Raw genomic sequence first — 16,896 nt, 5'->3', positions numbered from 1 at the left:
ATGATAAGAGTTTCCGACATAACAATCAGCGACGACCAGATACAAAAAGTAGCATTAAAAGAGCCAAGACAATAAGCATTCAAACGACAAGATATAACAAATTGAAGCTAGATCACCATGGAAAACCTGGAAGCACTGGACAGCCGTTTCGTCCTAAGATCTCAACCACTGAAATTACTATAATATCCACAAATACCGTTCTGTCATTACTATGTGTCGATGCACAGAGAAAATAATTTTCTACTATAACTCATTTCTATGTCTCAATGAAATAACCTCTTTAGTCGTTCAAGTTAGACAGGTAATTAACTAATTCTATTAATGAATCATCTTCTATAACTCAATAAAACAAATGAACTGCAATTATGAATATAGTCAATTCAATCACTTAATATGATTATATATTTGTAGAGAATAATTAAAGAATTGAAAAATGAAATTTCACTGTCTTTCAATTATTATATTTTTACATCTATGTTAACAAAATCAGGACAAATAAATTGTATATAATAGAAATGAATATTCAATACTACATTTGTATTATTTGTAATAAAAGAAAAGAACCGCTAGTACAGTATTAATCAGTATACACTCTATCTATAAAGAAAATTTCAAATAATTTAAAGAATTCCAACTGATTCATGTTGTTTCCAATTTTGTTTCAATGGTGTTTGACATAAACTAGAGAATTCCTCTCTATTGGTTGGTTTATTCACTTCTATATTATTAGATTTTAATGTATCCTCAGATGTAGCACATGAAAGATTAGCTTGTACACCTTAAATATTTACAAAAAAAGAAGTTTAATCCGATTTTAAAGAAAAAGTAACTGGCAATATCATTACTTAATAGTTGTTCGAGAATCATTAATAAAGATGGTGTAGAATATTTGTAGCTCAGGTGGATGATTTTGATGGAGTTTTGTTTTCTGAGCTGGATGGTTTGATCGTGGAGCTCCAAACAAATATAGGAACAAAAATCAAACCAATGGGAGACACAATCAAAACAAAGAAGTAAACAATGACAAATTAAAGGTCAATAAGAACCAATCAACGTCGAGGTGTACAGAACAAGCTGTGAAACACATATAGAGAAATTAGAACACTTCACTTCTATCTGAAGTTTGTGCTGATGATGTCGTTCAGAAGAACGATGAAAGCTCCACGACCAAACCATCCAGCTTAGAGAACAAAACTCCATCACAATCATAAATAAACTTTAATTGGTATTAATACTTGAATATTTCTCCTTAAAACATCAGTTTAAATGTTTTAATAAAGATGCTTACGTAGGTTTTATTTAGAAGATTTTATACTTGTTTGATAGTAAACATAATATAGTATGATTTGATGAAAGAGAAATTTAAGTCTAAGACTATGACTATTCTGTCATGATAATACATGTTATCTATAAAAACCAAACACGTTCTATCATGTTATATATTCTAATTAGTTTGAATGAAGTAAATACCTTCCTCTCTTATTCATGATTGAAATAATGAAAATGAACAGATTGTGAGGTTTTTTTAATGTCTGAAAGAAAAGTGCCTTATTGATTTATGAATCATTTTTTTATCATAGAATCAACCAATTTTCAGCTAACACAACGATTAGACGTTTATATTATGTTCCTTAATCCCCTTTCAAATCTTTATAGAGTAGTCATCATTAAACTGTTTCGTTAATAACTATATTTTATTAAGTTTTTTAGGGTTAGTGTTTTATGTTCGATCATTTCACATTCCGAACAATCTGATTACACATTCTATACTTGTTAAGAACATTTATATATAAAAATAAAAGGTCAAGGGGTAAGAGGAGACAAGGATAATAATAAGAGTAATAACAATAATGTGAACACAATTTGAAACCTAATCACTCTGGATAATAAGCCAATATTACCACGGTAGGTTTAAGGTGAGAACAAACCACAAAAGCCGAGTTTAGATCAATCTTGGGGCCTGTTTCGATTATACATTTAGCAAAAGACGATGATGGATGTTTATCCTCTACTCTTATTGGGTCACTTGATACTATTTATCCCTGCAACCATTTTGGTACATGTTCAAACACCCTAATTTGTTTTGATCCTATTTAGAAGTTAGACATATAGACCACTGGATGTCGGCTAAGTGACTTAAAGTTTAAGCATTTCTCGCGACACCTGAAAGTTTTTGGTGAGATTTTCGGTGGGGTCATAAATTGATACGATTTTGTACTAAACTTTGGAAATTTAATCATTTTTTATGTAAAGTTCTAAATCTTAATTTAAAAAATGTATCAATTTCATTCTTTTTAAAAAGTTGGTTTATTGACAATCGATATTTATCAGAACTGTATCTCGTCGATTATTTTGTAATTACACCGAACACAGACTGTCAGAATACTTTTATGGGATGTTGAGACAACAAAGAATCAAATGCCAAAATATTCATGTATTCTATTGGTTGAAATATTTCAGTTCAGATACTGATTTATTGAAATAAATTGTTACTATTGTTATTCAACCAAATGAGGTTTATATGAAGTTGTTTTTGTATTCAAATCAATTATATTACTCGAATGTTAAATATATTTGGTATCCATTGATTAAATGTGCAGATTATTCCACAATAGGCAAATTGACAATACACATTCCACAACACGATTTTTAATAATACATTTAACAATAATCATTTACTTATATGCTTACCTCTGCTGTGCGTTTCGCTGATATTATCCATTTCACCAATTACTAAACGATCTGTTACGGTACAACAATTTTGTATATTCTCGTCTTCCACTGTTTCATTGAGGCTCTAAGAGGAGGACATTTGTGTCCAAGTTATTACAAACATTACAAACATTGCAATTATAATTATTGATAAGTTAAGTTTGTTTATGGGACTTAATTGGTGAAGGGAATATCTTTTTAAGTTTCAGCTAGTCATTTTTCATGACATTTGGAAGTCTTTGACACTGCTTGTTTATAAAACATTGTTTTGCTAGTCGTAGAAAATCAAGCAGAATGTGTGAAAGTGGTCTGGTTGTGTGTAGAAACTTATCTTCAAATGATTAGTTATTCAGTCTAGTTCAAGCACTACAAAATTGATGTGGCTAGTCAATGAATGTCCCCTCATTATTGATACGAATAAACAAGGTGGTTAATTCTGCCAAAGCATTCAACTACGCGGTGGAGGTACATGTGAAATTCAAGTTTAAAACAAAGATTTATCTAAAGTATCTAAAGGCAATATCGAGGCATACGCACAGTATGCACATATGCCAATAAGAGACTGATCAATTTCAGTCCTAAAACATCAATGGGAAGATTCAAGCAAAACGATACCAAGTGAATTTTTCTAAAGTACAGTTTTATTATTATCACGAAAGATATGTATCTATGCCTAGATATATAAGCTAGTTACAAATCTCAACTCACGAGATAACTTTGGTGGTTAAAAGTTCCTTATCATGTAAAAGAAAACTCTTCCTCCAACAGTTACACATTGGTTGATCACAACACTATAGCTTAAGTGACTACCGGTAGTTGTGTCTAAGGTGAATACTGAGAATGAACAGTCGAACTGAGACTAATTGGAAAAAAAATTATGGAACATAAATTCAAGGAATACACAATAACTGGAAGTAGTTGTTAAAAGTGTCGAGGGTATACAATTACTGTAGTAAATTGAATGTTACTGGCTTGTGTTAATACTATGAGAAGAAATATACATCATACTGTATTCTCAAAAATCATTGATGATAAACTGGTTACTTTACATAATTAAGTAGTATACAGCGATAAATAAATAACATTGAATAAGAATAAACTTATGACAATGAAAACAAATTTAACTAATGTAGTAGTCGCTTAGTAATGACCAATATTAAAATGTATCTCTTTAGCTTGTCGGCATGACATCTTAGTTCCTACTCAGTGATTTACAAAATATACTCCTAAATTCATTAAATATTTAGATATAAAAAAAATCATTCAACCATGAACAACGTTAAAACTAATTGAAATCATAAAGACTTGAGGTGGTGATTGCTTACCAACATTCCTTTTCTGAATATTCTACCGTGTTCAATAATCGGATTTAATAAGTAACTTTTATTTTACCTTAAATCCATGAATAAAATGTAGACCTTTGAAAATCTTATTATCTGAATGCAAATGTACTTTTTTTCTCATTAATAAATAATAATAAAGAAAAAAGATTTATATTGTAAAGGTAAGGTGTAATAGAAAGGTGATATATTCCGTAAGTTTAATTATTTTATAATAATCAGCTTGTTATTCTGTTAGTTGATCAACCAAATCTTTTGACGAGGAAATGTTTCGAATTTTATATCCCATCTACGTAAGACCACATTTAGAGTACTGTATCCAAGCAGCTAGCCCATGTTTGGTAAAGGATACTAACTCCCTTGAGCGTGTCCAGCGTGTGGGAACGAAATTAGTGAAGGGTATTTCTAAATCCCCTTACGATGAGCGTTTAAAACGCTTAAACCTTTTCCTCTTGTCGTATCGTAGGACGCGAGATGACCTTATACTGGCATTTCGTATCTTTAATTATGATTTGGGTGTTAATATGTTTTATCTTTTTGCCCCCTCCAGCACTAATAATCTCCGAGATCATAGCAAGAAGGTTCATAAACCGCGATCATCGAGTTGTCAATGATTGGAACACCTTACCCGAACAAGTGGTATCAGCCCCATCAGTGAATATTTTCAAGGAGAAACTGAACCTTCACTGTAAGGCAATCTGTCAGGATTAACACAGGTTCACCAACCTACTATCCTTATTACTGAAGACATTTTAATAATGCACTTTATATTTTCAAAATTATAACTTACTATATCATTATTTGATAATTTTTCCCTTCTAGACCAATGTATATCCGTATTAGTTCTATAAGAATTACCTCCAGATTGTTTAGTATCAAAATACATATTTTGATGAGATAATGCAGTAGACACTAGACTAATAATCAAATTTTTCTCTCTATAAAAGAATATAATCAAATATTTACAATAGATTTTGTGAGCTTATTTGTACTTTTCTATTATGTATGAAGCGATCAATCAATTAATTTAAGTGATTCAACTGGTGATATGTACTAATAATCGTATATCTCTCAATGACTCACAGCACAACGATATTCGATACTTGTATTAAAAATAGTAAGAATTCCATTATTTAATGAACTTTATCGACTAATCTCTTAACCTTCCATTCAGGAAACTTGAGGTTGTTAGTTATTTAACTATTACTACTATTACTACTACTACTACTACTACTACTACTACTACTACTACTACTACTACTACTACTACTACTACTGTAAATCAATGAAAAGGGCACGGACAGTTCATTAAAAGTTAAGTGGCCTGATATATTTTTATACAACACATAGGAAGAACCATAATGACTCAGTGCAATCCCATTTATTATCTACCGACTATTCTATTGTAAACTGTGATAGTTCAAACAGAGTGACCATTCGTTCATTCTTATTGTTGGCCACTAAAACACCAATTTTATGATGTGGTATAAGAACTAGTACTGATCAACCCGGCTTATCTAAAAATAAATTGCGAAACGACGATGTATTTGGAAGAAGCGTTCATTGGGAAACGTTTTGGGAGTGAATGGTAGTGAGAATTTTCTGTCATATCAATAAGAAAAAGTGTTAATAAAAAGTCTGTTTCAAAATGTGAAGGAAAACGGTTCTGTATAAACTTTTCATGATGAACTTAAGTGCAATGAATAGTATTTCTTTGACGAACATGAAAGAATACAATAACAGAATATTATAACACAAATGAAGCTCTTCTTAAATAAGAATAATTTCAAATGAATTAACTTTACTGAAATATGATTCTGGCGATCAAAAATACGACATTTGTAGCCTATCAGACTCCTAAGTTGACTTCACTACGCCATATACGTACAAACTTAAGTTGATATATTTTTACTTATCAGTCACTTTCACATAAATAAATTTGACTTACAAGTATGATAATTTAAATCAAAATATTCTTTAAGTTTAAAGTTCCTATACGACATTTTGTGTTATATTCCTAATACTTACCTATCTGTTGCATTTTCTAACCAATGTTGTACTGCATTCATATCGTTTGTTTGAAGAATACTGCATATCATAGCAAATATTTGCATTTCATAATTACGAAATATTTCACTAACTGAAGTTGCATTTCTTAGACATTGACGTCGTTCGCAACTCTATGGATTCATGTTGCAAGAAGTGAATGCATATTATTAAAAATCAGCAATAATAATAATAATAATAAACAAATGACTTTATTGATTTAGTAAAATAAAAAAATCAAATCAAACTTGGCATATTGTCTTTAGAGTAAATTATCTCAGTTGTTATGGGAGTATTCTTGAATTTATTAGTTCAGTTGTATAAAGGGTTTTCATTATTCTTTTATATTTAAGTTGTTCATTAGTTGACTGGTTTACATGTGAATTTGAAAAAAATATACACTATATCTCAGTAAAGTGGTCATTAAGACTTGAGAATTAAGCTAGAAACACAGTAGTCATAGTTCTAAAACAGCTTATATTGACATTTATTGAGCACCTCTTAAAATACTTATCAATTAGAGATCATATAGATCCATTAAGAAAGAAAACCAACCTAATCTAGGATTATGGAATTTTAAATCGTTAAAAATTGCAAGCGGAGTCGAAAAGTCAACTTGTAGATAAATAATCCTTTCCTAAAGTTCATTACAAATCAGACAACACTAGGGAGTAAACATAAGCTTCAAGAAATGTCGCTATGTTCATGTAATATAGACCTAGATATAGTAAGTGAATTAATAAACTTTGTAGGATCTGGAACAGTTTTGATAAGTAAATTTACAGAGAAAACGTAAACATTCAATGTGTTTATTATAATTCAGAGACGAAAACGAACGACTCAGTGTGTAATTCCTGTTACCAGTTTCCAGACAGCGAAATCCGACCTAAGGCCTCCTGGCGGTGCTGCTGGACAGTAGGAGCAACCTTGCTAGCTAACTTGGGCGGTTGGTGAAGATCAGACTAATATATCTTTCCTATGCTGAAATTGGGTTACTCGGAGTTCACTCTTCGTGACGAGCTGCCCAACGTGTATAGTCGTGCATGTATGTATATGTAAACGATACTTACCAAGGTCACAAAAGGAACGTGAGCCGATTTGTCCTCCCCATGTCTCATAAAGTCAGAGGCCTAAACCGTCAAGTCGAAGATATAATAAAAAGATATGGTAGGAAATACGAGAGAGCGGTGAATATCAACATTCCCTGAGAGATTGTTTATGCTCATCTGTATGCCATGAAGATTGGATAGACGGAAGTCTTTGTACCAGTGATATGCATGTAATGCGTATCATTCAGCTTTAACAAACACGATCGAAGGAATCGGTGAATATACCTATATGTATGTTATGGGATGCAGTACTGAAAACTTGTGCGTTTTCGGTGAGCATATTACGTATATTTGTTCACAGGGTAAGTATATATACATGTACACCGAGGGATGTATGGGTGAAAACTTGTGTATTACCGGTATGCATGTAGATTATACTTGCCCTTGGTGTGGCGTCCGCGCGCCAAGACCTGAGGTAACGATTTCCCCATAAAATCACATTCATGTGGTGGGTTTGTAAGGTTTGAGAAACGAAAACTTTCTAGAAAAGTCAATCGGCTTCAAGAGATAAGGCTTGACCAACCTTAACAGGGTTGGAACATCGTACCTATTCGCACTTAAATATATGAACCTCTGTAGAATAAAAATGTGATTTATGGCATAGAAATACAAAGTAAACATCTGTTAAAGTGTTTAGAAACAACCAACCATCCATGCAGATTAAACAAAAGTTGTTCCTGAAATGTAAGATTCAACAAAATTGGATCGTTTTCTATTATCATACCCTATCAGAAAGGCATATGAGAATTTATACAAAGAATAACTAGTTGTAATGAAAAAAAGTTTTAGTTAAGTCAATAAATATTTTTGTTGTAGATACTTGACTTGAAAACTGTAATCTGAAGTAACTCTAAATATAAGAGATGATATGAGTAATGCAGAAAAAACGAAGTTGTACACCATTACTGAATAGTATCAACTTCACCAAAGCAAAAGATGATTAAAATGTTTGAAAAAGTCAAATATAACCAGTAGCTTGTTTAGAAATCATCTAAGAAGATATTGAGATATAATAAGAGGTTGATGCACAATATAATAATTTCAACAACACTTATTTATTTTACTTATTACCAGGTCAATAGACAAAAAGTGATAATTTTCGTATATTCACAGTTTAACAGACTTTAATCAACTTAATTTTAGATCAGGTAATTGTTACTACAAATATCTTTTCAAGGATTACACAGTTACTACACACATGTGTCAAATTGAAAACGCTACTAACAACGCAACAACAATTTCAGAAGGGGTTTTGTGGATACTATAGTAATTTCAATAGTTGAGTTCATGAGGCAATTCAAGCTAGACAGTCATGGAAGCACTCGACGGCCATTTTGTCCTACTGTGGAACTCCTCAGCAGTGCATATCCACGATTTCACTTCGCGAGACCCGAACATAGGTCCTATCGGTCTGGCAAGCGAACGCTTAACCTCTAAACCACTGAGCCGGCATCCAATCATATCAGTGTCTAACTTCAACTAAACCACGAAATTGAGCGACACATCCACCATTGTTTTCAGTAAGTTACTATCTCAGACCCGGTTGAACTCCACTGGTCATTGCTTCTCACTATCACTTCAGGAAGTACCTCTTGAAGACAGTCACTAGTGAGCATATGTTGATTAATATCAAAACAATAATTGTCTGTAAGTGCAATACGGAACAGTTCCAAACAAAATGGGATAGAAATTTCGTGAAAGATTAATGAATATCTAATTTTGTTTCCTGTACCGACTTTTTGACATACAGAAAACATTTTTTATATTGAAGGTTCTTTATACTAAAATCTCTTTTATTCTTTTTAAAATGTTAACATTAGTTAAAGAACACATACATTAATATCAGAAGGGGTTTTGTGGATATTATAGTAAGTTTAATAGTTGAGATCATGAGTCGATTGAAGCTAGATCGCCATGAAAAACCTGGAAGCACTGGGAAGCCGTTTTGTTCTATTGTGGGATTCCTCAGCAGTTCGCATCCACGATCCCGCCTCGAGAGATCCGAACCTAAGACCGCGGATGCGCTCTGTTGAGGAGTCTCACAGTAAGACGAAACGGCCGTCCAGTGCTTTCAGGTTTTCCATGGTGGTCTAGCTTTAATTGACTCATGATCTCAATCATTAAAAAAACAGATTTGTAGGATAAGTGCATTTATCTATTAACTGGACTATGAAAAATAGTGTAAATTATTATTTGTATAAACATGTCAAATTTTTAATAAAGATTACTTCGAACAATTCAAAAAGTATTTTCTTTCTTACTTAATATTGTCAACCTATTGTAAAAACCATGATATAAGAAGATATAATTCAATGAACATGGATCATCGCTAATGGGATAATTTTTAGCATTATTGTACGACTTTGTATGGATTATTAAACTGTTGACAAAATAAAAATATCCTTCAGGACTATCATCCCTGGATTTCACTGCTTGTCACATACTATGTAATGGTTATGTTGGGGCATTCCTCATAGGATCCACATACATCACAAAAGATTGATTAAAATTCAATTGAAACATTACTAATGGGATTATCGAAACCATCGCAAACTAAATACTAGTCTTTAGTCGTTATATAACATTCTTGAATATAAAAATTAATTGAAACCAAAGTAATTTACGTTTTATTAAAAATATCTCCCGCTAACCAATCTAACCTCAAAATGAAATACTGGTCGATCGATTTCAAGGTATTTAAGCTGATCAGATTGCCGAATTATTTTATAATCAATTCATTGTAGATTTTATAAGATCCATAAATTTTTGAGAGAATAAGTATTACTGTAACAAGTTAGTGACTTTAGAATTGGAATATTTGACCACAAAAAGTCAGAGTTTTGAGTTTTGTTGATAAATAGTGAGAGCTCGTCTACTGCTAAACAACACAGAACATAATACCTCCATAGTGGTGAAATCCTTAAAAAATATTCATTCTTTGTATTGACATTCTAATATGTAGGTATAAATGATGAAATAATTAGACTTATTTGGTTTTTCACTTCATTTAGGGATTCACTAGAAACATTTGTTTCTTTCTAGCTCGATACCTTTCAAAAATAAATATCATCACCACACCACGAATAGAACCTGTAAAGTTAGGAATGTAGACCGACTCAGAAGTACAATGGTAACAAACTCATCGCAATACCTGATGGCTATATGCCCGGTCACTGATAAGATCATGGGTGCTTATTTCTAAGGAGTCTCGAAATGAAATAGATCAGCTATCCGAAGTCTCGCATTTCTTCACTTGTTGACCATAGAAATACTAGCCTAATCAAATCATTCTTATATTAATTTACTGAAGTAGAAATAGTATTAAAACTACTTAATAATATCATTGGTGCAATTTTTCAAATACAATTTTAGCACTAAGGAAAATCACTTGAAATTTTCATTGTAAGTTAATTTTGTGCTTTATTGAATTAAAACTAACCATTTGAGATTTAAGCTTTCTCACAGCCTACTATATTAATTTCAGATCATTTCCTAAAGAAATGGAGAAAGTTACCAACTACTCATAGTCACCACAATACCGAAAAGTGTCATTATTGTGTCGTTAATAGTTTACTAATAATTTATTCCTCATTAAACATTTGGCAAACGAGCTTACAGATGATTGATTTCGTGTACGCGTGTATCTACTATCGTTAGTTGGAGGCAATAAACGGCCTGTTTTACTTGAGTAAAGAGATTCATGTAATACGTTTTGATTTTTGTTCATCTTTTCTGAAATTTGATTGTTCATTTTAATCGAAATCTTTTCATCTATGCTAGAAGGTAGATAATAAGAGTTATTTCTATTCAAGGAATTATTGAGACGATCAGAATGTTGGTCATAGTTGATGTCATCTGCGTGTATTGGAATCTGTAACTGACCTGAAGTGGAAAATGAAAGAAATTTATGGGTAAATATATGGGAAATATGAAGAACGTAAAGTTAATTTCTTACCATCTAAAATGGTTTGGAATACAATGGACAGGTTGGATGCAACTAGACAACTTGGACTTTGCAGATGACCTGGCCCTTCTATCCCATACACGCCAAAAAATTCAGGTGAGGACAGCCAGTGTGAAAGCAGCAGCTACTGCATCAGTAAGCCTCGATATACACAAGGGAAAAAGCAAGATCCACAAATACAACACAGAGAACATCCGAATCACACTTGATAGAGTAACTCTGTGACTGGTGAAAAGTTTTACTTACCAACCGGAACAGCATCATCAATAAACAAGCAGAATTAAATGCACGTAAAATGTAGAAGATTGGCAAAGCAAAGACATTATCTCTGCAGTTGAAGAACATATGGAACTCCAAACAACTTTCAACCAATATCAAAGTCGGAATCTTCAATACGAACGTCAAGGCAGTTCTACTGAATGGAGCTGAAACTTGAAGAACTACTACAACCATCATCAAAAAGGTACAAGTATTTGTAAACAGTTGTCTATACGATATATTTCATGTCTGTGGACCGGATACCACCCGCAACAGCGTACTTTGGGAGAGAACAAATCAACCTCCATCTGAAGAGGAAATGAGGGAAAGACGATGGAAGTGGAGAGGACATACATTAGAAAATCATCAAACTGCATCAGGAAGCAAGTGCTAACTTGGAATCGTGAAGGGAAGCAGAAAAGAGGGGGGCCGAAGAACACATTACGTCGGGAATTGGAAGCAGACATCAAAATGACGAATAGCAACTGAAAAGAACTGGAAAGGATTGTCCAGGACAGAGTTGGATGGAGAATAAAGATGAGAGGCCTATGCTCCTCCATGAGGGGGAAAAGGTGTAATTAAGTAATCTAAAATGGGTTAAGAAAACTAGAAGTCTAGTTGTAAGTAGTTGTCATCATCCATTGACATTTAAGAACGGGCTCATGATTCTTTTACAGTTTAGATTCTTTCAACTGATAACTTTTAGGTTTCATATTCACCAGTTAAATTCCACTAGCGCTTTAGAGCGTTCTGAAAAAGAATGAAACCTTAAAATGACCAAATCAAAAGAGGACTTTGTTATTTTGGAGAAGTAAGTGTTTGTTTCGTAGTAAATATATTGTTACAATATAAGACTGGCTGAATTTAGGCAACACGTAGACAATATCAGAATGCTCGTTTGTCGGGACTGTAGTAATTTTAATGTTTGAATTGATGAGTCGATTTAAGCTAGACTACTATTGAAAACCTAGAAACACTGGATCACCATTTCGTCCTAGTATGGGGCAAACAATTCAGAGCAGTTCATTTGGTAGTGTAACGACCTATTTATTGATTTAAGTAAAAGATTTGAAACTAAATGTCTTCAGCTATTTTGTACTACTTTCTACTACTAAGTAGTTGACTCTTATCCTAAAAATGTTCATGATTCAGACATTAGAATTGATCTCATCTATTTGCATTAATATGTGAGATTGAATGAATTATGATCATTAATCTATCGTTTGCATGTAACTTAAGGGTCAAAATGAACTTCTTAAACCTCGCATGAAAAATTCAAAAGATAAAACCTAATTGCATTAAGTATGATAATTTAAACTGAAGATGGTATTTTGAGAATTGAAAGTTAATCTTTCAAATCTTTATGTTGAAAAGCTAACTTACTCGCCATAAAGATGGGCATAACTGTAATCTGTTTCCAGTTGTATCTTATAATAACGAGAAGCCATAAATTGGGTGAAGTCAAATGAAAGCGCAGTACCTACGTTTTATATACCGGAATTATTTTAGTGTTCACAATGGAAACAGTCCGCATCGATCAAATTGCAAGGCGAAAAGACTTTGCTGATTATTCGGTGAACGCTTAGTTTGACTATAAATGAATGGTTAAAAGTAGTCTGTTTTTAAAAAATGTTCTAATACCTCATCACAATGCAACTGCAAACTGTTGATGTAGTTACTAAACTGTGTTTAACCATAATGATTATAACGTAAAAATCACACTGAACTCATCGATTAAGAGTGATAAAGTTGTGTTCATAAATAATATGGAATGAACTTAGTCTTGAAGTGCAAATTTTACGCACGATTTTGCAGTGATCGTATTCGAGCCTTACAAATGACTAAAGTCTGCTCTTAATGAATGTGTATATTTCAGTTCACCAGAAAATCTTTATTAAGTTAGAATTATCAATTTCAAAATGGTGATACCAATTGCATTATCGTCTCTGTGCCCAAACACACGATGCCAAACCTCTGCATTACTAACATGGTGTTGCCACTGGATGTCAGCAATCCTTCGGAGACAACGATCATCAAACACAGAGAGTCGTCTAACGTCCTCAACTCGGAGAGACCAGGTTTCACAAGCATAGAGCAAAACTGCTCTGACTGACGCGTTGTAGATCCGACCTTTTACAGCCAGACTAGCATCACGAAGGCACCAAAGGTGGCCCAGATTGGCATAAGCCGCTCTGGCTTTCACTATACGTGCATTGATCTCATCACTCACACCCCCACCAGCACTTATGCAGCTACCCAGATACACGAACTTCTCGACTACGTCTATCTGCTCACCATCCAGGGTGAGTACAGGATTAGAATCCTGCCAGTCTTGTAGAAGTACTTTGCACTTCGAAGGTGCAAAGCACATACCATACCTACGGACACTGATTGCCAACTGATTAAGTGCGGATTGCATGCCTTGGGCATTATCGCACAGTAAGACAATATCATCTGCATACTCAAGGTCGAGAAGTCTTTCTCTAGGCAACAGATCCACACCGCCATTACTTACATCCATCACAGCTGTTTCCAGAATGTCATCGATGGCAAAGTTGAAGAGGAATCGTGAGATTTGGCAACCCTGCCTAACTCCACTGCTTGAATGGAACAATGGAGACAGGTGGTTGTATGCCCTAACTCTGCCTAAGGTGTTTGTATATAGGGCCTTTAAGATGTTAATAAACTTCTCAGGCACACCCTTCTTCAATAGACAATCCCAGAGAACAGTCCTGTCCAACGAATCGAAGGCAGCCCTGATGTCAAGAAACACTACGATTGTTGGCCTTTGATAAGTATGACGGTGTTCTAATATTTGGCGGAGGGTGAAGATATGATCAATACATCCTCGACCAGAACAAAACCGAGCCTGCTTCATTCAAGTCAATCTTTCTCGGGTTTTGAACAACCTACGAAGTATGACGGAAGCCAATAGCTTGGACGCAATCGGAAGTAGACTTATCCCCCGATAGTTGTTACAGGAACGACGTGAACCCTTTTTAAAGATAGGGACAACTATCGACTCATTCCATGACGTTGATACACTTTCTAGTTCCCAAACCTTTGTAAACAACGTCGTCAATTCCTTAGTCAGAAAGTCACCACCATCTTTAAAAAGGGTTGGAGGTAAGTCATTTGGGCCAGGTGATTTGTAGCGCTTCAAGAGTTGGAGTTCCTTGCGGACTTCCGCCTCATTTGGTGGATCAGTCGTCACCGGCCATGGAGGGCAGGACAGTCTGACCGATGTTGCCGGAGCAGCAGGCCAGTTGAACTGCCCTTCGAAGAATTCTGCCCATCGTCCAAGACGTCGATGGATGTTAGTGATTGGCGTTCCGTCATCCTCACAGATTGTTTCGCTCACACCAGACTTCTTGCCGCCAGTGGCTTGGATGAGTTGGAAGAGCTTCCGGTAATTACCAGATGCAGCTGCTGCTTCTAACTCATTGGCTCGCTCCGACCACCAGGCTTCTCGGTCCTTAGGCAAGCTTTGGTCAATTTCATTACGTAACATCCTCCGTTCTTGGTCAAACTCACGGCTACCCTGAGTAGACCAACGGGCTTCGACGAGTTGTGAGGAGCCTGAAGAAACCCAATGCCTATAAGCGGGAAGTTTCGCAAAGCCGCAAGCGGCTTAGTGCGACATCAACGCCAGCAAGACCAGACGAAATAGCCACAGGGTCCCTGCACAAACGCACGTAAAACAAGCTTTTTGACGCGACAGATGGAGAGCGAATTTGCAGTACTTCACCAGTCTTGAATACGGGTCTCGGATAGACAACAAACATCAATTTTAAGACTTTCCAAAGACATAGCCAGCCCTATCTGTTGTCCGACCCGCATGAATGTGCGAACGTTGAAGTTATCCAGTTTGAATGGCGCACGTGGTTTCAGAAAAACTGCTTCAGTATTCGTGTCTGGTGGTAGCGTACAATTTTAAGCCAGGCAGTGACTCGAGAACGTTTAGATAGAACCGAGTTTCCACGATAGGCGAGCTGCTGTATAAGTCGAAAAATAAGGATAAACAGAGTGGAAATAAAAGAGAGTGAATAAGTGACGTAAATAATAATAATAATAATAATAATAATGTGAATCGTTTGATTGTTGATCGAAGCAAGACAAGTATTTTCCATAATTATCGACAGTTCATCATATTTGTGTGTGGGCTGTGATACTATCCGGGTGCCCAGACCGAAGCAGGTGGTTTTCTTAAGGGGCCACTCCCCGAGCCTTTGACCATGGTAGCCAGTGACCAAGAAATTGGTTCATACACCATTTGTTTCCGCAGGATACTGGAGCCCATGTGCACCATTGAGTTGGTTTGGGATCCGGTTAAAGAGCCGGACATTCGTTTTTCGTCCTCTCATTTTCGTAAACAACACCCCCGCCATGAGAAGGCAGTGAGTAGGACTTCCCTGGCAGAGGCTATATACGCGTGGCCGTGTGATAGCATTTCGAGAGGGAGGGCGGGCCCACCCCACTCTCGGCCATACCAGGGCATTTGGAGGCCCATAATTTTTCATCAAATTCCTACTCGGTACGGAATCAAGAGGTCAAACATCAGATACATATATACGTTAAAATATTCTTAAAGAATATTCGTTTTGAATAAAAATTGACTTAAATGAATACGGAAACTCAAAGCAAAACCATTTATAAAAACTTACTTAAAATACTTCCAGTAATATAACCTAATTCACTTTGCCATTTCATTCGACGTTCTGATAATTCTTTATTTAATAAATTTATATGTTGCCTTTCATTTAAATATTCTTGTGATTGTTTTAATTCTTTTAAATAATTCATTTCAGATTCAATTAATGGACCAATAATTGGTGGACGTTCACGTACAGAATAATTTCTTAAACCTGTAAAATATTTCAATCCATTAATAGTATCTAATTGAGGAATTTTTCGACATGTTAATGATATAGGAAGAATACCAACAGGAACATGATGTAAACAATAATTGGATTTCCATGATTTATTTAATGTATCATTAGAAATATTATTATTTTTTAAATTTAATTTTAATGAATTATTTACTAAGTAATCTGTATAATAACTTGGTGATAATCCAACCGGTAAGTTAGTACGTTTTCTCAAATCCAAAGAAGAATTATTATTTCGTTGAGTTAATAGAATATTTTCATCTGTTAAAATTGGATCATGTACTACACGTACAGGTAAACCAAGAAAACCAGTAAAATATGTTACTCTTTGAGGATGAGGATTATGTCGTCCAGAATAATTATGAAGATGATTTATTTCTTCATTATTATAATTAGACATTTGACTCGTTCCAATTCTAAACGATTTTGATTTGTTTCACTTAAATGAATACTACACAAAATAAATTTAGTCGGAAAAATATATCAAAAAAAGATCAATATTTTCTAATTTACGGATCACGTTACCTTCAAATTAACAAAAACAAGTTATATTGAATAGTTATTGGAAGAGGCAGATA

The 16,896-nt window shown here is 34.3% G+C and overlaps 2 protein-coding genes across 2 annotated transcripts in view; one reads left to right on the top strand and one right to left on the bottom strand.

The window, feature by feature from the left end:
- MS3_00002192 (uncharacterized protein) overlaps positions 1 to 4,849 on the top strand; it is a 38,437-nt gene extending 33,588 nt beyond the window's left edge. The window contains exon 4 of the mRNA XM_051209763.1: positions 4,603 to 4,849. Within this exon, the coding sequence (XP_051075219.1) occupies positions 4,603 to 4,763 (161 nt within the window). The 3' untranslated portion in view covers positions 4,764 to 4,849. The remainder of the gene's footprint in view (positions 1 to 4,602) is intronic.
- MS3_00002191 (uncharacterized protein) lies at positions 454 to 16,749 on the bottom strand. Its single transcript, XM_051209759.1, has 6 exons — positions 16,094 to 16,749; positions 10,824 to 11,089; positions 6,081 to 6,232; positions 4,843 to 4,990; positions 2,692 to 2,797; positions 454 to 778 (listed from the first exon to the last, which is right to left on the bottom strand). The coding sequence occupies exons 1-6, from the start codon at positions 16,716 to 16,718 to the stop codon at positions 621 to 623; spliced, it is 1,455 nt and encodes a 484-aa protein (XP_051075218.1). The 5' UTR covers positions 16,719 to 16,749; the 3' UTR covers positions 454 to 620.
- Between the last annotated feature and the right edge of the window lie 147 nt (positions 16,750 to 16,896).

Source organism: Schistosoma haematobium, chromosome 1 (assembly GCF_000699445.3).
Source record: "Schistosoma haematobium chromosome 1, whole genome shotgun sequence".
Classification (NCBI taxonomy): domain Eukaryota; kingdom Metazoa; phylum Platyhelminthes; class Trematoda; order Strigeidida; family Schistosomatidae; genus Schistosoma; species Schistosoma haematobium.
Note: the sequence above shows the minus strand (reverse complement) of the source record. Positions and strands in the feature narration are given on the sequence as shown.